Below are 27,500 nucleotides of genomic sequence, written 5' to 3' on the forward strand. Positions count from 1 at the left end.
ATGTCACACTCTCTTGCACCCTCTCAGTGTCACATAGCCAGCAAACAATGTTGGCCTTAAAGAGTGTGAGTCGACTTTCGTTTTAATTAGGCCTATGCCATGCGTGAAATTCAGCCCGTTCCTTTAGACATCCGTCCAGAAAGATGAAGGTCATCAACAGTGGCGTAACAAACCAATGGTGGGCCCTGGTGCGCCTGCACTTGCTGCACCTACTATAGTTACGCCACTGGTCATCAACAGCCTAAACTCACCACGCTTATCACGACGTCACAGCTACAGTACATCTTTTCAGCGCATTTGAACAAGTTTGCTTAGCTAATGCGTCATTGTCCTCCCTTTGGGGAGAACTAAGAGACTTTGCGTTTAGGCTACATCAATCACACCAAAATATCTATATCTATTTTACTTATTGTATTACTGCCATAACTGAGCGGTTGTTCAATACTTGTATGACAAACCAAAGCCATTCGATATGGCGCTACCTGTAGTAGGGAGAAATGATCGGAGGTCGGAACAGGTGCAAAAACTCACCGGATATTTGACACACGCTCTTGTAGTCTTCGCAGCAGTCCCCGGTTTTCTGGCAGTATGTGTCACAATAACACACAGTTTTTCGCTTTGTGTACTCAAAACATTCATTGTTCCGACCACTGCAACAGTTGGGCGACTCTCTCTCACCGCATCCAGCCTGTGCTGGCTGGACAGACATCCCCAGAAGGAAGACCAGAAGTCCGCAGAGGGCTAGTCCGGAACATCCCGACCAACACCGCTCCTCTCTCATGGTGTAAGTCCACTCTAACTGAAAACAACTATTTACCTTCTGTAAAGTCCCGCTCCTGAACTAGTTGCGCACCAGACTTTGGACCAAGTACAAATTTCGAAAGGTGTGGAACAAAATTGTTTGTCGAATTCAATCCAATCCGAAACTTTTTGCACAGGCCTAGAGAAATATAAAAATCAGGACAAGCTGCGCCCTTTTGTCAACTGGTTTTGGTGAGTGGAGGAGGCGCTGGTTATTCCAGTAAGCGACAGGCGTAGCGTCTCTCACTCTCTTCCTCTCTCTCTATCCCCCTCAGTCTTTCTCTCTCTCATGCTTTCGTATCACCCTAGCGAACAACACCGCCCCTTGGAGAGCTCAGGGGTGTCATTAAGACGAGGTCCACACATCTGTTGCCACTGAGCCTGTCTCCTTACTCACTCAGCGCCCGTTCCTTAGGTAATTATATGCTCGAAGTTTGTGCCATCGCACCATAGCCATCAATCCCAGCCGGTGTCATTCACGTGTCTCCTAATGCATCAACCAGCAATAAAAGTGTCAAAAAAGTTACAAAAATGTTTTGGTAGCCCTGATATAACTCGAGTGCGCCTTGGGGTGCCCTATACAATTAATTAGGGACACTGTGATTTCTCCGAAGCCACTGAAGTCGCGTTTTTGGCGTCCAGGGAAAGCGAGATTCGGTGACAAGTGTCCGTGTGTGTGGCTGTCACACCCCGTCCCTCCCCGCCATCCGCTCCATTCAAAGCTGACAGCGAAAAGGACAACTGGCGCTCCTCTGACCTCCACGGGAAAAATCACCCCACCCCTCTCCACCCCAACCATAATACTATTAGTTTCCCTTGAGTGGCTTCGAGAGGACCATGCTCCATTGGGGTGCATTGTAGTCATTGACATGAGATTGTTTCGTGTTTATGGTGGATTGTAGAACCGCGCACAACTGGGCAGAAGTGGATGTAGTGACGCAGTAGCCGCCGCACATACTGAGGCTATTGCGTAAAAGGGTCGAAGGAAAAATAAGTATTTTGTAGAAAACTCACGCACGCACACACACACACACACGGTGGAAATATGGTCGCACAATAGCCAACATTATAACTATTCATGAGGATACATTCTTCTCTCATTCTCAGTAGCCTATTAGGGTAGAACATGTTGCAAATTTGCTTATTTTTGATCATGCACGTGTAGCCCATATAGGCTACTAGGAGGGACTTGTTTATGAAAAACCCCTTTTAACCCTGTTGTGCTCGTTTTATGTTTACTAGTTTTGTGTTCCCGGTCAAAAATGACTGCTGGATTATAACTTGTTATAAATCCATAGTAACTAACATACATATCATCATGGGATAGACCTTTGTATCAACTTGTGTTCTATTGACAGTTTTGTATTTGCTATTTATGGTCTACAGGCCTCACTGACCTGAGCTCATGCAAGTCAGAAAGGGAAAGATTCTATTGAGGAAAGGTTCCAGTGTGGGCTAAAACAAAGAGGGGGAGTGAGGGTGTGTTTGTGTGTGTGTTTTAATGTACAGAAGCACATATAGGCTACAGTCCATCTGATCAGTAACTATGTGCTGGACTCAATTTTATACCTTGACCATTTTCTCACCCATTCATTTCTAATGGCCGGTCATTTTTGAACGGAATTACACATGGGTGTTCTAAATTTAAATAAAACACTCGAATTATTATAAAAAATATCAAAATTGTTTTGTACGTTCAGATGCCCTGTGTTAACAAAGTCAAGGAGCCTCATGGTAGTCAGAATAAGTTAACAACATTTTTGAGAGAAAAGAATTGTCAATCGGTCACATTTGACAACAGGAGGGTTAAATATTATTATTATGACAGTGGACCTATGAGAAGAAAAAAAACTATCAGTAAGTGTGAACGTTTCATAACGACTCAATGAAGATAGGGTCTTGCACAACAGCCGCCACCACTTTTCCTCACGTCATATAGGATTGGCGCCCCCATGTGGTAATAGGCCAATAGGACGACGGACTACGTCAGTAGACGACAACTGTCCCTGTCAACATAGGATACCCTAGTAACCTACGCTTCGAACTGGCTCTACATTGGCAGGTGACACTGTTGTCTAAAATGTTGTTGTGAAATAAGAGTGTCCAACAACCGTTTCCCAACGCATGTGAATTAAGACAATAGACTACAGTGTAGACTAGATTAGGCTGAAGTTTCAAGTTCACACTCCAGTAGCCTAAATGCTATCTTACTTTCGGTTCAAAGAACGAAAGTTATCGGAGTAAACTAGGCTACAAGTCGTGTGCAAACCTCAGTCGCTATAGAAAGACGAGCCGTGCGAAATGTAAAAAATGGCTAATGTTTTTTCAAACGACCAGGATTCCTTCTCCTGTTCCATCTGTCTTGGGTTGTTTCATATTCCAGTAACAATACCATGTGGACATAGTTACTGTCTTGACTGCATTAAAGGCTACTTTGACCAGAGAGGGGACCAAGGAGGTAGGCCTACTGCCCAATGCCCCCAATGTAGGCAGACGTTTTCTGCCAGGCCAGCTCTCAATAAAAACACTCTTATTGCTGAACTGGTGGAGAAACTGAAAGAGGCCCTATCTCCACGCGGTCACTGTTTCGCGGGTGTGGGTGACATAGAATGCGACGTGTGCGGCGACAGCAAATGTAGAGCCGTCAAGTCTTGTTTCGTTTGCTTGGCTTCTTACTGCGAGACTCACCTGAAACTTCACAACGAGCTCAACCCAGGTGGGAAACACAAAGTCGTCAATGCAACCGGACGTATGCAGAACAAGATCTGTCGTCGCCATGACAAACTCCTCGAGGTTTTCTGTTGCACTGATCAACAAATTATCTGTTTGCTGTGCACCATGGATGAACACCGAGGCCATGAAACAGTACCGGCCGAGGCCGAAAGGACCGAAAAACAGGTGAGGTCTGAAGCGCCATATGTTCTGTACATTTACCATGCCATCGCCCTATATTAATATAATTATTTTTTACATAACAACTTAGCTCAGTTACATCAGAACTGTCATAATATGACAATATTATGTGTGTGCTAATATTAGAGGCACAGATATAGCATACTTAACTGACAGGTTTTGTTTACATGGTAGGCTAGGTACTGTTGAGTCATGTTATGGTTTGTTACTGTACATGGTTCTCTGCAGAAGCTATTGTGTGAGACTCAGAGGAAATCAAGGAAGAGACTTCAACACAGAGAGAAAGAATTTCAGGAAGTAAAGAATGCTATGGAGACTCTGAAGGTAAGCATGTTGTTATTAGCAGAGAAGATGGAAATTGCACATGAAAATGGGCAAACATCATTACATAACAAAATGCCAATTAGTGTGTTACAATGCAGAATACACACTCATGACGTTAATGTTTTCTGAGGGCACTGTAACATGAGTTGAGTTAAGCTTTAAATCAAACCTTTGCTCCGTATTGTAACAAACCACGATGTTTGTCTCAGAATCATTTTCTGTAGTTTTATTGACAACAATTCAAACACACACATGAACACCCCATGTTGGGCCAGACCCGGCCCTTATATCCCAGTACCAAACCTCTGCCCTAGGCTGCATCCAAAACACACACCAGCCAAACCTGGCTCTGAACACTCCAACTAGAGCTGTAGAACATGGACACGACAGACATGACATACAACATTGGCAACTTGCATGGTTTCAACATAAACATTGCATAAACACATCACACAGCATCATGGGAGTTCAAAGTCCTGAACCAGCTAGGCTCGGTTCATTACAGTATGTTTCTTTCTCTGTCATGTCAGCGCTCTGCAGCTGCAGCTGTGGCAGACAATGACCGGTGCTTTCAGCATCTGATGCGCTCCATTGAGAGAAGGCACTCTGAGGTGACAGAGCTGATCAGAGCTCAGGAGAAGGCTGAGGTGAGTCGGGCTAAAGGACTCCTGAAGCAACTGGAGCAGGAGATTTCTGAGCTGAAGAGGAGAGATGCTGAGCTGGAGCAGCTTTCACACACAGATGATCACATACATTTCCTCCAGGTGAGAGTGGTGTGCCCTTTGGTAAGCCAATTTTACAGAGATTTTTCATACAATGTGCTTTTTAAACGAACAAGACAAAGTGAAGATCCGCACACTCTAGAGCTTAATTATTTTTTATTTTTCTTTATTAACGTTTCAAGCCCGTACGGCCCTTCCTCAGACTTTTTAAGCGAACAGAAAGTAAAAAAAACAATATTTTAAAGTACATTAAGACAGTTAAAATGAATAAATCTAAGTGAAAAAGTAGAAAAAAAGAGGCAGGAGGCCTAGCTGTCTATACTATTACCTGATGCCTTGTTGTGAAGAAGCCAAACATTCACCATCTCACCAGCATGGCTATGGCTAGCTTTATTACTGGTAATCACATTTATAGACACAGACTTCTCTTTCCACTCTTCAGAGTCTTCCTCTTCTGAATGAGCAGAGTGGAACAGATGTCATCATGCGTGTCAATACACACATCTCCTTTGGGGAAGTTGGTCAGTCCCTGTTCATGCTTAAACGACGCCTGGAAGACCAGTGGACAGAGGAGGAGGCGGAGATGTCCAAAGCAGGTCAGCTCAAACAGCTTGAATTATACGTTCAAAATCATCAAGATATTTTCCATTGCCTTGTGTGTAATATCCAGCACTTATCCAGCTACAATCATAGGCCGTGTGAGGTGATTAGAATAATACCTTTGTGTAAGTGTGTGATTACACCAATCTCTCTCTCTCTCTCTCTCTCTCTCTCTCTCTCTCCCTCTATCTCTCTCTCTCTCTCTCTCACTTCCCACAGTCAAGCACATCCACACAGTGCTGCTTCCTGAGTATCGGACCAGAGAAGAGTTCTTGAAATGTGAGTGACACACACACACACACACACACACACACACACACACAAACACAGACACACACAGACACACACGCACACACACACACACACACACATATATACAAGCATTTACAGTACACCAACAAAGACCACATACAGATACTCAATAAAAAATAATGAGATCAAATAATATACAATCATACGAGTGAGTTACAGTGAGAGTACTTATTATCACTACTTTAATTAATATGGAATTTCACACTTCTCTTTCATTTCTTGCTTTTTTAAAAATCAGACTTACATCCATTCACCCTGGACCCTGCCACAGTGCGTAACAGTCTCCAGCTCTCAAAAGGGAACTTGATGGTTTCACACACTAATGTGGCCACATCCTACCGCAATGGCCCTGAGTGATTTGACGGGTGGCTTCAGGTGCTGTGTATGGAGGGCATAACTGGACGCTGCTACTGGGAGGCTCAGTGGAGTGGGCAGTGGGCTAACATAGCCGTTTCATACAAGAGCATCAGCAGGAAAGGAGGGGGCAATGAGTGCAGGTTTGGATATAATGATCAGTCCTGGAGTCTAAGACTCTCCAGGTCCACCTCCTCTTTCAGGCACAATAATAAAGAGACTAAACTCCCTCTAGTGGCCAGCTGCAGAATAGGAGTGTATGTGGATTACGAGGCAGGAACTCTGGCCTTCTACAGCATCTCTGACACAATGACCCTCCTGCACAGAGTCCAGACCACATTCACTCACACACTCTACCCTGGGTTTGGGTTTGATTTTGGTCTGGCACATTATAACTCTTCTGTTGAGGTTGTGGAAGAATAAGATGTATAATCCGTTGTATTTATAAAGGAGCATGGTGACTCCACTAGGTTTGCATGTCAAATTTTTATTTTATAAGATAAGTAAGTATGAAAAGTAAAACCAAAGGCACAACTTATTAAAAAAAGATATGACCGTTGTATATTCAGTTGAACAATGTATTTGGATAATATTACATTGAGTTACAATTCAGCACTACAGAACAACCTGTTCAGATGAAGCTAGTTGTTTTAAGCTTTTTAAAGTGGCGTTGGCTTTCTCTGCTCCGCACATCATGGAGCTACAACTGAGCTGTGCATAGCTGTGTCCAATCACCTCTGCTGTGCTGGATTTGTGAAAAGAATAAATGTATTGAATGACTCATCACTAATATTTTGTCTGATGAATTAATAGATAAGAATTAATCCAAAAGGCATAAATCAGTTACATCTACATAATATGACTGTAATGACACAACCATTTCCAGCCAGTGTTTCTATTTTCCTTTTTTTCTTCCAGTCAAAATGCTAAGATATACAGTTTCTCTTTCCATCTCTCTCTCTCACACATGCATGCACACACACAGAGTAACCTTTGTACCTGTATGTGATAAGCTGAAAGCTCAGAACCTCAGAATGTGTTTCTAGAGACGGAAGTGATCAGTCACCTTTACAGTTTCGACACCTCCTGTGTGTTTGAGCGTGTGTCTGTTCTCAGGAAGAGGGGAAAATGGCAGACGGTCAGCTAACCAGTCAAGAGTCCTTCATGTGCTCAGTCTGTCTGGACCTGCTAAGGGATCCCGTCACCGTCCCCTGCGGTCACAGCTACTGTATGGGCTGCATTGAGAACCACTGGCGCCACGAGAGAGCCGCCCGAGTCGTCTACAGCTGCCCACAGTGCAGACAAAGCTTCACGTCAAAGCCTGACCTCAGGAAAAACGTCCTCCTGGCCCAAGTGGTGGAGAATCTCAGAAACCCCTCTGATGTCCAGGTGGCCCCTCTTCCTGATTGTTGTTATGCTGGACCTGGAGATGTTGAGTGTGACATCTGCACCGGGAGGAAACTGAAGGCCGCGAAGTCCTGTCTGGAGTGCCTGGTGTCTTACTGCGAGAGCCACATCGGGCGCCATGACGAACTCTTCTCAGGGAAGAGGCACGTGTTGGTCAAGGCCTCGCCGTCTCTGAAGAAGAGGATCTGCCCTCGACACCACAGGCTGACGGAGGTGTTCTGCTGGACAGACCAGCAGGGACTTTGCTACCAGTGCATGCTGGAAGGACACAAGAGCCACGACAAGGTTTCAGCAGCAGAGGAGAGACAGGTGCTCATCACTCAGCACTAATCCCACTTTATTAACAACTACAGATTCATTACTCACTTACCACAGACACATTTCTAACCACAGGCTTATTACTGACCACAGACTACGGTAATCATTTGCACTTACATTTATGCATTTACATTTATGCTTTTATCCAAAGAAACTTACAAAGGAAGACTAGCATTCAAGCTATGAAGCAAAGGAGACCTTAGAATAACAATAGAAATCACTAACCACAGACTCATCACTTGGCGCAGACAAAGCATTCACTCCCTACAGACTCATCATTAACCATGTTACTGAACACTGGTGAAGAATTACACAAAAAAAACATAGTGATTGATTCAATAAGTCTCCGATACTCTTATGTTTGCCAGTAGTAAGTTTAGTATTTGCTTCAAGATTTAATTAATGTGTAGAAACATTGACAAGACGGGAAAGCTATGAACTGTTGTCACTACAAGCACTAAACACTGACAAGTTGCACACATTTCAAAACAGTAATTGTTAAGTAATTATTAGTGGGTTTGATCCAGCAAGCCCACTATTGTTCTTCTTAAGTTTTCTTATATATTATTCCTGTTCACCCACTTTTTCTACCGACTACTGCTCCTAGACCGTTTGAGCTATCGACGCGGTTCGAACTCCAAAAATTCAGGCCCGAACCGGTGTAGCTTGCTTGTTACTTTCGTGTCGCTGGTCCTTGTCGTTTTCGCGTTATTCCCGTTTTTCAGCGTTTTTGGGCCCCATTGAAATGAATGGCGGAATGTTCAGGATTCTAATTTCGATTATGACATCACAGCTCTAATTGCTTAAGCTTGCACCTGGCAGAGTTCTAAGCCATCTGGCAATGTCTAATAGGCTGGGCTGGGCTGTCTGTGTATATGAAGGTGTGTGCATGTAACTTTTGACCCGTATGTCCGATTTTCATAAATGAGGTACCGTTGGAATCCTTGGATGAGGCCGAGTTCCATGCCCCTGATCAAACCCACTCTTGCAGTTCCTCGGAACCGCAATTCTAGTTAAACCTGCCACTGGTTCTGGAGCCAGAGCTGGGGATCACTGGATCTGTTAACTAACTGCTAGCCCAGGAAGGATGCAGAAATGGTGTGCTCAGGTGTTTATAACTTCTCATAGTAGTTCTCATAGTTCTGATGCTCACCAGGAAGTTCTCAAGTTTGGCATGTGTCCCTTTAGGGGCTCCGTATATCAGAGAAATCAGTAGTCACATAGTCCAGGCAGTAGGGTTAATCATTAGTAGGCCTACAAAGTGCACTCTCTAAAGGGTGTGGTGCAATTGGTTTGATAAAATAAATTAGAATACAAATGTAACAATAATGAGTTACAATCTGATTAATTTTTGTTTGTTTCAATGAATGAAATGTCATTTATGTTTTGAGCCAATTTCATATGGGTTCTTTTTAGAAACTAAGATTTGTTTGAATGTCCTGTTATTTAATCATTGTACTGGGCTACAGGAAGGACAGTTGAATAAGGGTAGACCTGTTAAACCTGAGGAAGGATAAATTCAGAAAAGAGGAAGGGGAAACATGAACAACATACAACAACATATCATGAATCAGCATTTAAACTTTAATTTAAATGAGCCTCACATTCCACTTTTGTCACAGACACTACAGAGAGGTAAAAAGTATGAAGTTCATTGAAAGAACAGCAGAGTGTGTCTCATTATCAGTTAAACTGAATGAACCAACCAAAATAAAAATGTATATAATTTAGAGCCCCCCTAATATTTAGAATATTCAGCATCCTGAGAGAATCAAAACAAGCCTTTTTAGCAAATTTGGAACCAGGAACCAATCACAATCATTTATCCGGCATTTAGCGGGCTTTAAATGATGACGGATAGAGCAGTATGTTCAACACAACCAGTGACTGCGCTGATGGTGACGGGCTTAAACAGATATGGAATTGAGTAAACAACTGCATATAAACCCTTTGTTTACAAGAAATATTTTAGTGCTGCACTTCTGAAACAATTTGGTAATAGTTTAATAGGCCAATTTAAGTTTAATTTCATTGCTGGTTACGCCCCTGGAACTCGTAAGTCAATTAAGTCAATTGAGATTTGAAACGAGGTCTGGTGTTAACCAGGCTAAATATTCTGAATATGAAGATGAAATATGCACAAGAGCTGGTATGACCTGAGCCTGGAGCATTGTGTCGGTCCTCAAGATGTCTCCTTTGTAATCATGATCCAGATAAAGAACATTTAACAGCACTTTATTTATTTATTTATTTATTTATTCATTCTCTGTTGTTTTTTTTAAATAGAAACAAGAGCAGGAAATGCGGCAAAAAATCAAGCAAGGAATCCAGGTGAGAATGGAGGAGTTGCCGGAAGTGAAGACGACTTTGGAGACTCTCAAGGTGAGTAGGCTACTGACCAGGGGAGAGAAGTATACATCGGTAAATGTCAATTAACTTCCCCTGTATACACAATGCAATGCAAAGGGTGACTGATCTTGGATGAGTGGTCATTTTGTTTGTTGTTTGTTTTATATACTGCATTCAGAGTTCTGCACAGATAGCAGTGGAGGACAGTGAGAGGATCTTCACTGAGATGATCCGCTCCATTGAGAGAAGGCGCTCTGAGGCTGAGGTGAGTCGGGCTGAAGGACTCCTGAAGCAACTGGAGCAGGAGATTGCTGATCTGAGGAGGAGCGATGCTGAACTGGAGCAGCTTTCACACACAGACGATCACATATTTTTCCTCAAGGTAACCTGCAGAAAATTGATGCATTGGTGTCAAAGGTTCATTAAGAGAAAATATCAGGTGAAGCCTTTGCCATTTCTTGGTCATTTGACAGAATTTCCAGTCTCTCTACATAAACCATGAAACCGAGGATCTACTCATCACCAATGCCAGTGGTAATCCCTTTGATAAAATAAAAAGAGCAGTGTCTCATCTCAGAGATCAACTTAATGACTTTAAACTGGAGAAAGGAATTGCATCTATTGAAACAGGTTGGTGGAATCTATAAAACAATCTAAAGCATTTAAATCTGACCCTAACTGTAACATTACTGAGGTGTGTGTGTGTGTGTGTGTGTGTGTGTGTGTGTGTGTGTGCGTGTGTGCAATATTTCATATATTATATATTGATCTGAAATCAAAGCACAACTGATCTAATGTATACAGTTGTGATCATAAGTTTACATACCCTGTACCTACACATAGTGTTAATTTTGTCACCTATTTTTAATTTAGTCTTAGTCTTAGTCTTGTGACGAAATGTCCTTTTTAGTCTTTGTCATATTTAGTCATTCAAATATCATTTTTGTTAGTCAAGTTTTAGTCGACTAAAAGTCTCTTCATTTTAGTCTAGTTTTAGTCAAAAAAAAAGAAAACTAAAGGTATCTTAGTCTTAGTCAGTTTTAGTCAACACATTTTAGTAGTTTTTTTTTTATAACAAATTATTTCTGATTACCATTTGAGTCAAATAGTGTTTCACACATCTCAATTTTCCAACAATATTGTGTGTCCACAGGGCTACTCGTCTGTTATAATTACTCATTCTGATTTTTTGTCAGTCAGTATGTTTACATGCACAGGTAAGTCGAGCTACAGTTATAGCTCGGCTGGGATTTGACCATAGACAGTAAAGATTTGACTGGACCACTGTCATATTAAGTAGACCAGTGTTTCTCAAAGTGTGGTCCGGGGGATCACTGGTGGTCTGCAAGCTATCCCAAGTGGTCCGTGAGCAGACATGGTAAAATATAATATAGATGAGTTGTTTGCAATGTAACTTGTATGTAAATCCAAACAGTTCTGCAACACTGTCTATGTAAGATATGCCAGTTTAAATCATACAGTATGAATCCTCTGACACAATAAGCAAAGTGCAAAGACAATAAGCAAGGTGGTTCAGTGAGTAGGCCTATTGTGTAGACTAATTATAGGCTACTGTTGAAGTAGGTCTAATCTTTTTTTTTTTTTTTTTTTTTTTTTAGCTAGGGTTAGTTAAGTGGTCCTGAAACTGAAAAGTTTGAGAAACACTGTCGTAGGGCCAAACTAATAAAGTTTTACTCCGCCCGCTAGATGGCAATATCTTAAACACAACACATTCCCCAAACAGACTCTCCATCTTAGCCATAGCTAACTTGCTAACTTAACTTTCCATATTAGCTTACTTGCTAGCAAACTTTGCATCATCAGTCTAACTAGATGAATAGTTGACATTACATGCTGAACATTTTCATTATGGACATTCTGGGGGATGTTAATTTGTATGAGAGAAGCTTCAACTTCTGGGTATGTAGCATTGTGGCATAAGGCTTAGGTAGTTAGCTTGCTAACTCTGGCAGAAAATCTCCAGTGTTCTTGTTCCATGTAGTTTCGTGTTGCAGCCACAGGGTTGCAGCAGCAGCACGTGAACTAGCCTACAGGAAAGCTGTTGCGATGAACTCATTCGAATATTTTGAAAACATAACAGCTAGATATTCTGTCTTCTCATTTTGTAGACGAACATGAAGGGAGATTTTATTTTAGTTTTTATTTCATGCAAAACATTTTAGTCTCCCGTTTTTTTAGTCAACAATAATGCATCTTAAGATAGTCTTAGTCAGTGTTTCAGGACATTACTGCCGTCTAGTCATCGTCTCGCCTTAGTCATGAAAAAAAAGGTCGTTGACGAACATATTTCCTCTCGTCTCTTCTGACGAAATTAACACTACCTACACATGCTAAAGTTGACTAAAAAGAGGAATAAAAAATCATCTTTTGGAAATTGATCTTAATGCCTTAATAAAAAAAAGTGAAAAAATCCAACCTTTAAGGACACCAATTTTCTTTGTGAATGAATAATGTATCGTAAATAAATAAATGTTTCATCTCAGAGATGTTCTTCCTTAAAATACAGGGGGGCCAATACCCACCATATCTTACAATTGACATGGGATACTTTCCATAAGATCATCATCTTTCAATGCAAATCAAACCAGCTATTAGGCTAACCAAAATAAAACCATGCCAATCATGCCAAAGTCTTACGTAATAAGGATGCATAGTATTCTGGATCCATGAAATAACTGGCCTTTAAAAATGAAAATCTGCCTGCCTCTATGGGAATTTAACATAGGTATATGTATACTTATGGCCCCTGTATTTTAAGGAAGAACATTTATTTATTTACGATACATGATTCATTCACAGAGAAAATTGGTGTCCTTGGAATTTTCCTATTTTATGTTTAAATAAGGCGTTAGGATCAATTTCCAAAAGATGATTTTTTATTCTTCTTTTTAGTCAATTTTAGCATGTGTTTGTACAGGGTATGTAAACGTATGAGCACAGCTGAGTTGTTATATGAGTTGTCAGTTAGACTGTTATTCAAAACGGCAATATTTCCCATTTTTCTTTCCATAGTCAATCCGGAGGTTCTTTTGCCAGTACCAAAGACAAGGGTTTTTGCACTGTGAGTTTGAAAAAAGTGTGGAAAAAGTGAAATTTTTGAGAACACAAAGGCCTCATGTAGCTAAAAATCTAGAATCACAAAACCACCATTCTAACACGTTTTGTTTGATATAATTTTATTTATATTATTTGTTATAATTAGAATATCATATTATTACTTTCCACAAAATCATATTATTTAATATATTTTGGGGCGATAAAATGTCATATAGACCTTTTTAATTCTAAGTTCATGATTAGTATGAATTATAAGCAGATGTTACATTTTTCCTATGCTTCATTTCACAGATGTTTCTAAGTTGACACTGGATCCCAACACAGCATTCAAGCACCTTAGACTATCTGAGAAGAGCAAAATGGTGTCACTGCACCTCCTAGCCGAGTCATATTCTGATCATCCCGAGAGATTTGATAACTGGGCTCAGGTGCTATGTAGAGAGGGTGTGTCTGGATGCTGCTACTGGGAGGTGGAGTGGAGTGGTCGTGTAGCTATAGCAGTCTCGTATAAAAGCATCAGCAGGAAAGGAGGGGGTAATGAGTGTGGGTTTGGATATAATGATCAGTCCTGGTGTTTGGATGTGTTTAAGTTACATTGCTTATTTCGTCACAATAACAAGGAGGTTCGTCTCCCTGTAGTACATGAGGCCAAAATAGGTGTGTATGTCGATCACAGGGCAGGAATTCTGGCCTTCTACAGCATCTCTGACACAATGACCCTCCTGCACAGAGTCCAGACCACATTCACTCACACACTCTACCCTGGGTTTTGGTGCCGATTTCAAGTAATAGATATGCATGGGTCAACAGTGAAGATTCTGAGCTAATCTGGACCTATATTTTTAACAAAACCATTACATTAATACACAGGATTAGATGTTAAAATCCCTTGTGCCAAAATCCAAGGTAAAAACACATTCAGAAGCCCCTGCTCAAGTTTAACTTTAAAAAAAGCACACTACCCACAAATCCGCCAACAAATGGTCACAAACACAATACAAATGGCCCATCCAACAGCAGTATATAGTATGCGGCATGTCATTGGGGTTATCAAGTGGGTACCCTCATTCACCGATGTTTCGTTAAGTTAGGCCCACGACACCTCATGAAGGCTTAACAGTGAAACCAGCGTCCTGGAGACACTCCCCTCCATGCTGCCACCATATTACCACATTGAAATATCCAATACCCAAAATACTCTTAACCAGCCCAGGCATGGTCAAGGTTACTAGGTTGGTCCGTCCGTTGATGTGGACAGAACCATAGCCATAAAAACCTTGGCCAACCAACCATCAACCTAGGCACAGCCCATCACAAACAAAAGAAGTTACACAAAACAAATTAGCCAGTTAGCTTAGCCAGTTAGCTTAGGCCCCATCGCAAACACAAAACAAATTAGCCAGTTAGCTTACGCCCCATGCTGCCACCATATTACCACAACAAACATCCAAATACCCTTAACCAACCTAGGCATGGTCTAAGTTATTAGGTGGGTCCGTCCGTTGATGCGGACTGAACCATAAACCATAAAACCTTAGCCAAGTACCATCAACCTAGGCACAGTCCATCACAAACACAAAACAAATGAGCCAGTTAGCTTACTTTAGCTTGCACCCCAGGAAGGGTAACTTCTCCTTACCCACAACCATTCGCCGTCTGTTCTGCTGCTAAAGACATGTTACTAACCACCTGCCTTAGACTTCACTTCACAAATGCCCAATTCAGACAGCAAGCCAATAGCAGATCTGGCCACAAACCCACGCGTGCACCGATTTCAATAGGCCTTAATCGTGCACTCCAACTCTCTTCAGCTCATTGGCCACTTCCACTCTGTCTTCCCAAGGAACAGTGAGTTCAATGAAGTAAACTATCTTCTCTGAATCCGACCATAGAATTACGTCGGGTCGTAGTTTAGTACTCACTATATGTGGAAGTACCGCCATCTGCTGGGCAAGATCAACCTTCATTTCCCAGCCAGCCCATTTTCAACTGGCGGTTTACACCTGGCCTTGGAACAAGGTTTATCCCCTGGCGCACAAAGTTAATTTGCCTTACCCCTTTACTAGCTGCTAATGAATTGACTTCTCTCCTTTTACATTACATTACATTACATTACATTACATTTGGCTGACGCTTTTTAACCAAAGCGACTAACAACATGGTAAACAGTAAGTTTTAGAACAATTCTCACAATTTTAGGACAGTTTAAAAAAACATTAGAGTACAGTAAGAATAAGTCGTCGGTGAGTGCTGTTTTTTAGCAGTTACTTGTCAGTTTAAAGCGGCTGGTGAGTGCTAGGATCAGTAAAAGACTTGTTGTAAGTGTTGCTATGAGTAGATGTTCTCTAAAGAGCTGGGTCTTCAGGAGTTTTTTTGAAAGTGGAAAAGGATGTCCCTGCCCTTGTAGGAACTGGCAGTGTGTTCCTGTGAGGAACAACAGATGAGAAAAAGTTTGGATTGGCTTGGCGTGCGGTGGTAGAGCTAGGCGTGGATTAGATCAGAGGGCGCTTGGCGGTCTGGGAGGTAGTGTAAGTCTGTAAGAGGGGGCATTCAAGTAGGTGGGAGCAGACCAGGAGACTACTTTGTAGGCAGCGTTAGGAGACTTGAATTTGATGCGCACGCCATGGTAGCCAGTGTAGCTGGATGAGCAGCCTTTATCCTCTATTGCAGCTGCCACACCTTTCAATACCTGGTTATGGCATGCGTATGCCGCCCTGGGTGAGACTTACCTTGCACCCTGATGGGATATGGTGGAGACTGCCCACCTACGAGCAAAGTATGCATTTATCATCCTCACCAAACCATTGACTTAAATTCTTGGGAGATGGGGCACATCATATGTAGCACCTAACATAAATCTGATCTTACCAGCTTCAATGCCCCATAGATCTTTCCATTTAATCGTCTTTTTTTTCCCCTTCCCAGTTCACCCACTGCCCTTGTTTTTTTGCTGCGACACTGCCTTGGTACATCTTACAGCCTCCTCCTGTCTATGCATTTCCTCCACTACCATTTTCCTCTTTTCTCCTGCAGAAGCCTTACTCCTGGGGTTTTACTCATGCCCACCCTAGACCCCCCCCCGATGCTGCACATGGCCCATTATATTCCTAATAGCTTCAATGCTGATTAAGGCTTGCTTAACTGCCTGCTCTGGGTTCCACTTCCTCCTTCTGCATTAACTGTGGGTGCAACTTTCCTCACCAATGGGTCCTTGGACTGAGTAAGAGTCATTTCCAATCTAGCCTTAGCACATTAAATTCCTCTGTCAGACTAGATATTGGCAACTCTACAATGCCCTTCCCATACAAGGCTACACTGCTTAAGCAGCGTGGGACTCGAGCCATTTTCTGACAAAGGGTTGATCATTTTTTCCAACCTCTCTACCTTTGACAGAGGAACTTCATAAACTGTCAATGGCCACATTAGCCGGGGCAATAAACCAAACTGCAAACACCACAGCAGGCTTACCTGGCAGCCCTGACTTGTCCAGTTTTGCAATACCTTGCCTAGTGACCTGTCTCAAGTCTTCAACCTGTGATTTATCACTAAGGCTTGCATCATACCACCTTCCCAGACTCTTCACTGGTTTCTCTTTATTTATAGAGCTTCTTATCTATTACCTTCCTTTAACAATTGAGACTCCTAGACTTACTTGGCTTTACCTTCATTCTGGCCCATTGCAGATTGCTATTTAACTTATCCAGCAACCTGTTGGTGCATGGAGCGGTTGGCGTCAAGGTTGTCATGTAGTCCATGAAAGCCCTAATCGGGGAGGCGTGGCCCTCCTGCAACTTCTCCCCACCCACTACCCATTTTGAGGCCCTAATGATGACCTCCATTGCCATTGTAAAAAGCAAGTGGGAGATGGTACATCCATGCATGATTCCTATCTCGGTTGTTGCCACCCTGTGGTGTAATCAGCTGTAGTAAAACATAATTGAATATCCAGAAGTATGCTTTTACTGGGCTTTTAATACTACCGAGGATTCTGAAATAATCAAAGGCCTCCCCCAACAGACTATGCGGCACAGACCCAAAAGCATTAGCCAAATCCAAGAACATGCAGGTCTCTCTTCTCCGCGCTTTGCTAATTGAATTTGATGCCAAATCATGCTGGTATGCTCTAAGCACCGGAGAAGCCAGGAATTCCAGCTTTTTTGCACCGTGGTATCAATTAATTTATTCCTTTCAAGGTAATTTGTCAGTCTCCGTGCCACCACACTGAAGAAAACCTTCCCTTCAACATTCAGTAGACTAATTGGCCTAAATTGATTAATCTCCACCTTTCCTTTTCTTTGGGAATAAATATTCCCCCAGCCCTCCGCCAAGCCTTGGGAATACTCTGCTTTTTTTCAAACTATCTTCATTAATTGCCATAGAAATCTTAAAACATCTGGTGCACTCTTATACAACCGGTAGGGGCACTCCATTAGGTCCCGGGGCTGAAGAGGCCCTTACTTGCGTTTATTACTTCTTGCACCTCTTTCCACCTTGGTGGACTATCGTCGCATTGGCTACTTAATTCACCAATAGGTGGGATATCAGCAGGAAGTACCATCTCTCTGAACTGCTCCCTATCTTTGTGCACTCCCTCTAAATACTCCTCAAGCTTCTGCTTAGGTTCCAAAAGACTGCCACTCTTCTGCATTACGAATAAAGACTTAACAAACTTAAATGGGTCTTTATAGAATGCTAGTCAAGCTTATGATTTCTTCTTACTATTTTTCCTAATATTTTTCAGCTCTTCTTAGCACTGCCAACCCTCCCTCACATCTGCCTGTAGACAGTCAATACCTTCCTTCTCATCATCTGTAGCTTTTCTCCACTGCTTCTTAAGCTGCCTCCTCTCCTTGATAAGTTTATCTATCTCCTGCTGGCGCCTAGATTTGACTACCTCATGTTGCCGTTTTGTCCTTATCTCAATAGTCAAATCTTTCCTTACCATAGCTATAAATAATGTCTCCCATTTTCTCTAATTTGCTTTCAGCCGTCCCCTTGAGCTGACCCAGGATGCTGACCAAATCACTATTAACATCTTCCCACATTCTACATTCTGCTTTCAAGCCTGGCCATCTAACCCCAGGCAAATGACCATTAATATTCTCCCTCCTTGGCTGACTGGCCTCTCTTTCTGCCTCAGTGCTAGAACTTTCCTCAACAACAGGGGTGCTGATGTCCTGCGAACTGTGGGTTTCTTCCTGTCGCTGAACTTCAACCGACTGACTTGATGCACTTCTTAAAAATAGCTATCAATCACGGGGACCCTGTGTTCCCTCTACCAAAAGCACTTCTTTTCCCTTGATGAATTTTCCAGGCCCTTTAGACTTGTAACCTTCTGCCAACCACACACACACACATCTGCAGCTTTTTCTCAGTTTTCTCTGAACTAGTGGCTTCCACAAACATGTTTTCCTTACTGCAAGTAATCAAATTAAGTTCCGCGGTCAGTAACCATGTCTATCACAAGTGAGTCATCTTCGCCCCTGCTCGCTGACTCTAGGGGTATTTTTTCATAATGTCGTACTGTAGCTTAGTAGGGTGCAGCCCATAGCTTAGTGAAGCCTGGGCTACTGCCACAATGAGCTGCTAACCCATTGTAGCCCCGACGGGGTCTATTTCCTCCTGTCAGCCGTCTTTCTGTGGTGTCACAAGGTCTTTCCCTAGTTGCCAGCTGCCCTATTCACAGCAGTCACTAGCCTACGCTAGCTTCAGCATTACATTAATACACAGGATTAGATGTTAAAATCGCTTTTGCCAAAATCCAAGGTAAAAACACATTCAGAAGCCCCTGCTCAAGTTTAACTTTAAAAAAGCACACTACCCACAAATCCGCCAACAAATGGTCACAAACACAATACAAATGGCCCATCCAACAGCAGTATATAGTATGCGGCATGTCATTGGGGTTATCAAGTGGGCACCCTCATTCACCGATGTTTCATTAAGTTAGGCCCACGACACCTCATGAAGGCTTAACAGTGAAACCAGCGTCCTGGAGACACTCCCCTCCATGCTGCCACCATATTACCACATTGAAATATCCAATACCCAAAATACTCTTAACCAGCCCAGGCATGGTCAAGGTTGGTCCGTCCCGTTGATGTGGACTGAACCATAGCCATAAAAACCTTGGCCAACCAACCATCAACCTAGGCACATACATACATAAATTGTACATGCATGAATACATACATGTATACATACTAACAATGTTCATTTGTTTACTAAATGTTTTGCCAATAGGTAAAATGGATTGATGAAATCATTTCATCTCTTTTATGGCAGGATGACCACAGCCATAGGTATCAGACTGTAGGCACAGACAGCCACACATACACACACACACACACAGACAGACAGAGAGAGAGAGAGAGATGACTTTTTTCATCCTCAATGGGAAATTGCAGTGTTACAGCAGAGAGAGAGAACAAAATCAAAACGAATATGTGTTGCATTGTTATTTTATTATTTGATGAGTTAAGAAAATAAAATTGCTCTATCATGTCTCAACAGAACAGTGGCATGAAGAGAATATTGGCAATTTTACCAGCACAGATTAGGACACACAGCCCAACACACACACACACTCTCTCGGTCTCCCACACCACACACACACACACACACACACACACACACACACACACACACTGTTGACACTCACATGGTTAAAAAATAAATCAATTGGGTAAAAAGATAAATTAGGTTTTTAGTTACATTTCAAACTTAAATCAGGCACATGTGGAACATTTAAGGAATTGCTAAAAATCAATACAAAATATAGTTTAATAAAAACAAAACAAATCTGTTTTTAAAGATATCACATAACAATGTAAACAAGGGCATCAATGATAACCAAAACCCCCCATGAATGTAAAAGGATCACAAGTGATTCTCTTGAGGGCCCCTATGGAGGCCTTTGGCATGCCTGAACACATTGTGTAAGAAGGAATAATTATTTGTATTTCTGAGTGTTCTTTATCAATCATAAATAAATATGCTAAATATATGCTCTCTTTGTTATGTCTTCTCTGCTAGTTTTTACAATCACTTTCTAAGAAACATCCACTAAAATGTTTGTCTGTGCGTTTTTTAGACTTTTAAAGTGACATTAGTGTGGTCCGCTAAAAGTAAAACAAACATGTAGGCTACAGCCACTGGGCAAACATGGCACAAGTTACACAGCTGACATCACATTATCATAGTAACACCATCAGGACCACAACCAGTTATCCTTAAAATGCACAACACAGAGAAAGGACCAATAGGCACTAAGAGATGTGTTTACATGTACAGTACAAGAGGATGGACCAATGGACATTCATGTATGAAAATGCCTCACTGAAAATGCACCAATGAGAAGGGGTCATTTGAGTCATGGAATTTTGTGGCATGGTGTTGACAGATGGTTTCTATGCCAACAGTGCTGATATTCCTCCATTGTTGAGGCGGAGAATCTTCTAGAATCCTTTAGCACAGTGATGACATCCCTTCAAACTTGCCAAGATGACGAGCCTCTTCTATCCTCTTCTCTCTCTCCTCACTACTCAGTCTTCCACACTTTGTTGAGGACCTTGACCACCTCCTCGTAGATTATGAAGACTATGGCCACGTCCAGACATACTCGACCAAGCCGAGGAACCGTGCCCTTATAGAAACTGATGAAGACAGAGAATAAAGGAAAACGAGGGGGAAAGAGAAAGAGAATGTTGGTTGAAGTATTTCTAGTACAGCACAAGTTCATCAAACACTAGTTTATCGGTACAGTTTGAAATTACACACACACACAAACACACACACTTACGCTGCGGGTCCCTCATGTCTCATAATCTGCATGGCACAGTCCAGGGTGTTTTTATATTTATGAGCCTCTAGACCCTGTAAGAGGAAACAGCATTAAGATGAGAATAAACAGACCCTGGGACAGGACAGGCCTGGACATTCAGTATAAAGCTACAGCCTACAGAACTGCTGCTCTAAGGAAGGTTCATGTAGAACTAATGCCTAGTACAGTATATTGATGTAAATTACCATGATGTGATTATTTAGAGACGGATATATCTGGTGTATGAGGAACTCAAGAGAATGGCCAGTGGTGTAATGCTGTTTCATACCTGCATCCTGGTCTTGATCACATCGAGAGGTGTGTTCCCAAACACACTGGCAGCCCCGGCGATTGCCCCAAACGTGCCTGTTATCACGGGGTTCATGGCTTTGTTTGGGTCGTCACCTAGGAAACAGAATAATATAATTGCATAGGCCTACATGTAAATCATATAGTGTTGCTATAATAAATCTGACATATAATGGGTAAATTATATGAAATGAGTCTCTTGAACTATAACTGATAGGAACATGTGTTCCCTTAGTTATGACAGTAATCAAGTGATCTCATTTTTTTTTTTTTTGTCACTGCAATCTTATCTCCACTGCACACTTACAGTACTGCTCAGCAGAGGGCAGTGTTTACAATGGACATGGCAAACATGATACAAAATCAAGGAAGCACTCACATCTCCTTCAGAATCCCTCTGAGTGACAATACAGAACACTCAGAGCACTGTGATTAACACACACACACACACACACACACACACACACACACACACACACACACACTTACATACACACAGGCACACACACATGTATATACTCAAACACAGACACGCACCTTTGTACCAGTTCTTAAGTAATGTCATGACGTAGAATCGTATGGCCTGATTAGAGCCCTGCTTGAGGACAGTTGCCGTGAGACCTTGGTATGTTCCTCGGATACCTGGCAGAGAAAGAACAATCAGTAACCATGGTGACGTGAGGGCACAGAGCCACATAAACTCCCTCAGCTGTAATCAGCTGTGCAGCTGCCCAGCGGCCTCAGATGAGGCAGCCTCAGTTACACCTGAAGATGCCAGAGTCCTGGCTCAGTTGGTCAAGAAGAATACCAAACAGATAACATTCTTAAACGGATGCTATGGCAAACCTGATGTTGCATGCACCTATGCTTTCCATCCTATATAAAGTAGTATTTTCTCAGGATTTGATGAACCGTAATCAAATCAGACGTGCTTTGCTTTTATGGCCCATTGCAGAGTGATTATTACTTAAGGAATTACGTAAAAGACATCAGAACTACCACTAAATGCAAAAAGCTTTACAGATCTGCTCTGTTTGAAGCTCAGCACTCCAATCTGATTCACAATGAATTCATGTCTATTCATTACAACAGCTGCACAGTGAGGCCCAATTAGCAAACTCTGCTCTGCTGTCTTCAGCTGTGTGAGGAGAAACCCTGGTGGATTCACCAGATACTTTCTAATGACAGAGACTAAAGACACAGCACTCAAAAAATCCTCCATAGAAAGGCATGGGGTTAGTTTGTAACGGCGATATGGCAGTTGTCTACACATATCAAGCCCCTTGCGCGGCAAAAAAAGTCAACATGTGAATACATTGTGCCAATCATGTGATGTGCCAATCATTGTGATCTCGCCGCTGGAGCAAGGTTGGTGTCGTGAAGCCTTGCACACGCGCAGTTCTGCCCAAATAGATGCCCGATAAGTGCCCAAAATGCGTTGCAATATGGCCACCGAGTGAAGGGACTTGCCTAAAAGGACTTTGGCTTCACTCAGTAAGGCAGGAAGTCAATAGCAGGAACAGATTAAACACATGCACAAGAATGACCGACACCACCCCCACTGGACTACAGTTGGACTTTTAGCACATTGGGTGCCACCAGATGTCCACCAGAGGGAGATAAAGACATGTGGATTGAGACTCTATTTACCTTGGGTCCTGATGATCTCCCGCACCCCGTGGAAGAAACCATGGTACTTAGGGTTGGCTGATGACTGATCATGAATGAATTTAACCTGGAGAAACAAGGGGAGAGACAGGTGAGAACATGTTGGATTCTGTTGGTTACATCAGTCTATCTGGAATGTCGATAGAGCTAAATGAATTTAATTGAACAGAACTGAACTGAAATTAAGTGGATATGATGAGAAAAAAACAATGATAGAAAAAGGTCAAAAGAGGGTGAGAGGACTCTCCGTGACCTCTGACCCCCTAGCGTACCTTGATGGTCTCCATTGGGCAGACGATCAGCACTGCCTCCATGATACCTGCCCCCATGCCACACATCAGCCCCCGCCCACTGTCCAGACGCCCTGACTCATCACGCATCTGATTACTGAGGAACTCAAACACGCCAAATCTATTACACAGACACACACACACACAAACACACGCAAAATGCAGGTCAGAGCAGATCATTATGTTGATGTTTATTACCACATAAACACATAAAAATGCCAAACATAGCGACATAAACATTCATTACACATAAACACCCACACACACGCATTCACACACACACACACACACACAGACACACACACACAACTACAACCACTGAACCCGCACACATAAATACCACACATAGCAATTCAACACAGCAATTCACTAAAAATACCAGCATTCTCTCTCCCACACAAACCAACAAGCATTCACATACACATGCACACACTCACACACACACACACACACACACACACACACACACACACACACATCCTTATACACTACTAGACACACAGGACACACACACAGGCCAGAGGCAATAAATGCCTTCTTATTCCCGGATGTCAGTGGCAGAATCGACCCAAACTGCAGAATTCGACTTCCCATCAAAACACTCCAGCAGCCAACATGAAAAAGAAAAACAACTTCCTCTTCCTGTGCAGGCCCTGAGGTGTCATGACAACCGCTACCATGGCACCTCCTGGGGTTCCATACAGTTGCAGCAGCAGCAGGTCTCAGGAAGTTCGCCTGGTTTGTTTGCGGTTAATTATTTATTATTTATTATTATTTTTGTATTTCTTTCATTATTTACCGATGAATATTTATTCGGTTATTTACTTATTTATTTATTTATTTTTATGCTGCAGAGTCTCTCTGCCATCAGTCTCTGGAGAGACAGAAGAGGCCATCAGGGGAGTGGGGGGCTATTTTTAGCACGAAATCCAATTGTGGGATGAAAAAAAAGGAAAAGGATAGAATAGAGGACTACAGGGAGGGATGGAGAGATGGAGAGATGGAGAGAGAGGGACAGGGTAGAATAGAGGACTACAGGGAGAGATGGAGAGAGATGGAGAGAGATGGAGAGATGGGTGGATGGATGGAGAGAAGGGACAGGGCAGATCAGAGGACTACAGAGGAGGGATGGGAGAGACTGGAAAGAAATGGATTACTCACACACTGACCAGTGACCAGATGGATGGATGATTACTCACACACTGACCAGTGACCAAAACGATTGCTCACACACTGACCAGTGACCAAAACCGATTGCTCACACACTGACCAGTGACCACCTTGATGACCGATTACTCACACACTGACCAGTGACCAAAACCGATTGCTCACACACTGACCAGTGACCACCTTGATGACCGATTACTCACACACTGACCAGTGACCAAAACCGATTACTCACACACTGACCAGTGACCACCTTGATGAGAATGTGAAAAATTAAATGTCTTTCCTCTCAGGAGAGGGATGTACATATAAATGCAGAAGATATCCCTCAGCTGACTCACAGACCCTCAGCTGGTTGTTAGCATATTTAATATAACATAATTCATTGTATGGTGACCTCAGGGACGCTGAGGGATAGTCCAACTACACGTAAACATTTAATGTTTCTCTACAGTATACATACAGTAAACAATGTATGAATATTCTAAATCAAACCAAGATCCACACACAGCCTGGTTAGGTGCAGGTAGATTGCAGGAACATACCTAAATAGCAAACATACCTAAATCACTCTACAACACACTGTTGACTTTTACTCGATTTTATTCAGAGCAAACAACGCCTTTCGCATACAGCATCCTCAGATTCGCTCAGGTACCTGTGCGGTAGAGCGATCTCATTTTTGCTATTTGATGTATGAATATTGTCTTTACATCGGCAATCTCTATGTTTCTTCTGCATTTTATGTCTGTCTCTTGGTCTCATGACTGCATTGGCAGTATTGCCCAATTGCTGTCCGTGCCATTAAAGCACTTTGAGTTTAATTGAATTTAAATGAATTGAAGTGGAAAGATGGAGGAGTGGCATGATGGGTGGAGGAATGGTGATGGAGGGTGAAGAGATGGAGGGATCGCTAGGAAAAGGAGGTGGCTGTAAGGAGGGCGGAGATTGATCAGACAGAGGACAGGGAGGAGCGGTTGGATGGAGGGGGGATGGAGGAGAGGGGGGTGGGGTGGTTGGAGGACAGGGCTGATGAAGTGCCAGTCTCCTTGTGTCATGTCTGCCTGTACCCGTGATGAAGAAAAACACACGTTTAGCTACTGTTCTCTCCTCTGCTCATCTTTTTCCTCACACACTCTATCTTTCTGTTTAGAATACCTGTCTCTCTCTATCACATACACACAACCAATGATACACATACACACGACAGACACACACACACACACACACACACACACACACACACACACACACACACACACACACACTATGGGTTATTTATCTTCAGCTGTAATGGCATGACAAGGCAGAAAGCAGCGCCAAAGAGACAGGAGAGATGGCCAGTCAAATACATTAGTGTGACCCCCCCTCTCCCTCTCCCTTGGCCAATCAAATACACGACTCTCTCTCTCTCTCTCTCTCTCTCTCTCCCTCCCACTCTGGCCAGTGAAATACATTAGTGTGACTCCCTTTTCTCTCTCTCTTTCTCTCCCTCTCTCTCTAGCTAGTAAAATGTATTAGTGTGGCACTCTCTATCCCTCCTTCTCTGTCCTTTCTTACTCTTGCTTTCATACACCCCTCCCTTTCCTTCTCTGTGTCCCTCCCTCCCTCCCTCCCTCCCTCCTTCTCCTTCTCTGTGTCCCTCGCTCCCTCCCTCTCTCTGGTCACCCTGTGTAGAGTGCTGTGTGGCGCTGCCCTGAGGGCAACAGTAGGGAAATGAAGTGATGTTTCTCAGAGAACATCTAAACCCAGTGCCAACGCAAAGACGAGACGACCTGAGCTGTGCTGAGACACGCATCGCACACACGCACGCATGCATGCACACACACACACACACACACAAAACACACACACACATACACACACACACACACACACACACACACTTGAGCAAGGCACCTAACGTCTCACTGCTCCCCGAGCGCCGCTGTAGCAGGCAGTTCACTGCTCCGGGTTAGTGTGTGCTTCACCCTTACTGTGTGTTCACTGTGTGCTGTGTGTGTTTCACTAATTCACGGATTGGGATAAATGCAGAGACCAAATTTCCCTCCTGAGATCAAAAGAGTATATATACTTATACTATACATGTACTTATATACTTATACTTATACTGCTCCCCGAGCGCCGCCATTGTAGCAGGCAGCTCACTGCGCCGGGATTAGTGTGTGCTTCACCTCACTGTGTGCTGTTTGTGTTTCACTAATTCACCGATTGGGTTAAATGTAGAGACCAAATTTCCCTCACGGGATCAAAAAAGTATATATACTTACTATACTTAACGGCTTAGAATGCAGTGCAGCCAGCAACATATTTGGGGACATTGAGCACTATGGCTCCAGGCATCCCAAAGTGCTGGGAGGAGAATGCACTGAAGTTCTGGCCATGTCAGGGACCAGTTGGGGCAGTTTCATGTCTCTGTTGCTGAGATAGTTTCGATCGTCAAAAGGTCAGAATCACCAAGCATCTTGTAGGGGCTGTATTACTTGCATGGAATTTATGGCTGGAACAGACTCATTTTAGGTGAAGCACTGCTAATTGCAGAGATACAGAGATTGTCCGAGATTGTCCGTGCTGTGGCAAGTGAGACAAGGTACTCATGTGTTTTGCGTGATATCTCTGCACCCAAGTAGCAGTGCTTCACCTGTGCTTCGCCCCAATATAGTCCCAAGTCAATATATGTGTCTAGGAAATCGCCTCGTCTTAATCTGCATTGCCATTTGTACTCGTTGTGTCTACCAGGCAACAAGTAATTTTTTTTTTATTATTATTGGCTCACTTTTACTGCATACAACAACATGCCATCCATCGACGAGAGATTCCATTCGCTATGCTAAGATAAGCTAGTGGGGGCGCTGCCAGACTAAGACAATGCATGCAAGGAGGCAAAAATGCTTTTGGTCACTTATCTACCGTAATTCAGGGGGAGACAGTGAATAAGCATGATTGACGACATATTAATATGTGGTTGCATAATACAACAGTGACTTGTTTAGGACTCGAAAAAAATAAGGACTTGGATTTGGACTCGACTTGTCCTTGGTAAGACTTGACTTGGACTTGCTTGGG

The 27,500-nt window shown here is 42.8% G+C and overlaps 4 protein-coding genes across 4 annotated transcripts in view; 2 read left to right on the forward strand and 2 right to left on the reverse strand.

Moving 5' to 3' along the window:
• Positions 1-1,401, reverse strand: part of si:dkey-178e17.3 (somatomedin-B and thrombospondin type-1 domain-containing protein) — a 26,405-nt gene extending 25,004 nt beyond the window's left edge. The window contains 1 exon segment of the mRNA XM_048242454.1: positions 532-1,401. Within this exon segment, the coding sequence (XP_048098411.1) occupies positions 532-781 (250 nt within the window). The 5' untranslated portion in view covers positions 782-1,401.
• A 1,306-nt stretch (positions 1,402-2,707) lies between these two features.
• Positions 2,708-6,816, forward strand: LOC125295174 (E3 ubiquitin-protein ligase TRIM47-like). Its single transcript, XM_048244394.1, has 6 exons — positions 2,708-3,699; positions 3,943-4,038; positions 4,569-4,802; positions 5,203-5,356; positions 5,580-5,639; positions 5,911-6,816. The coding sequence occupies exons 1-6, from the start codon at positions 3,112-3,114 to the stop codon at positions 6,027-6,029; spliced, it is 1,251 nt and encodes a 416-aa protein (XP_048100351.1). The 5' UTR covers positions 2,708-3,111; the 3' UTR covers positions 6,030-6,816.
• Positions 6,817-6,910: 94 nt separating this feature from the next.
• Positions 6,911-13,558, forward strand: LOC125295175 (E3 ubiquitin-protein ligase TRIM47-like). The gene is made up of 6 exons (XM_048244395.1): positions 6,911-7,742; positions 10,038-10,133; positions 10,279-10,482; positions 10,574-10,730; positions 13,134-13,182; positions 13,470-13,558. The coding sequence occupies exons 1-6, from the start codon at positions 7,155-7,157 to the stop codon at positions 13,477-13,479; spliced, it is 1,104 nt and encodes a 367-aa protein (XP_048100352.1). The 5' UTR covers positions 6,911-7,154; the 3' UTR covers positions 13,480-13,558.
• Positions 13,559-19,623: 6,065 nt separating this feature from the next.
• si:dkey-178e17.1 (tricarboxylate transport protein B, mitochondrial) overlaps positions 19,624-27,500 on the reverse strand; it is a 20,770-nt gene continuing 12,893 nt past the window's right edge. Inside the window, exons 4-9 of the mRNA XM_048244478.1 lie at positions 23,250-23,388; positions 22,960-23,044; positions 21,847-21,951; positions 21,290-21,405; positions 20,980-21,053; positions 19,624-20,833 (exon numbers count right to left, since the gene is read on the reverse strand). Of these exons, the coding sequence (XP_048100435.1) occupies positions 20,719-20,833; positions 20,980-21,053; positions 21,290-21,405; positions 21,847-21,951; positions 22,960-23,044; positions 23,250-23,388 (634 nt within the window). The 3' untranslated portion in view covers positions 19,624-20,718. The remainder of the gene's footprint in view (positions 20,834-20,979; positions 21,054-21,289; positions 21,406-21,846; positions 21,952-22,959; positions 23,045-23,249; positions 23,389-27,500) is intronic.

Source organism: Alosa alosa, chromosome 5 (genome assembly GCF_017589495.1).
Source record: "Alosa alosa isolate M-15738 ecotype Scorff River chromosome 5, AALO_Geno_1.1, whole genome shotgun sequence".
In the NCBI taxonomy this organism is placed as follows: Eukaryota; Metazoa; Chordata; class Actinopteri; order Clupeiformes; family Clupeidae; genus Alosa; species Alosa alosa.

Excerpts from the sequence above, each read along its gene's own strand:
- LOC125295174 (XM_048244394.1), top strand. The coding sequence starts at position 3,112 with ATGGCTAATGTTTTTTCAAACGACCAGGATTCCTTCTCCTGTTCCATC. Across the intron at positions 3,700-3,942 it reads CCGAAAGGACCGAAAAACAG|AAGCTATTGTGTGAGACTCA; the intron begins GTGAGGTCTGAA and ends GGTTCTCTGCAG. Across the intron at positions 5,640-5,910 it reads CAGAGAAGAGTTCTTGAAAT|ACTTACATCCATTCACCCTG; the intron begins GTGAGTGACACA and ends TTTAAAAATCAG.
- LOC125295175 (XM_048244395.1), top strand. The coding sequence starts at position 7,155 with ATGGCAGACGGTCAGCTAACCAGTCAAGAGTCCTTCATGTGCTCAGTC. Across the intron at positions 10,483-10,573 it reads ATCACATATTTTTCCTCAAG|AATTTCCAGTCTCTCTACAT; the intron begins GTAACCTGCAGA and ends GTCATTTGACAG. Across the intron at positions 10,731-13,133 it reads AATTGCATCTATTGAAACAG|TCAATCCGGAGGTTCTTTTG; the intron begins GTTGGTGGAATC and ends TTCTTTCCATAG.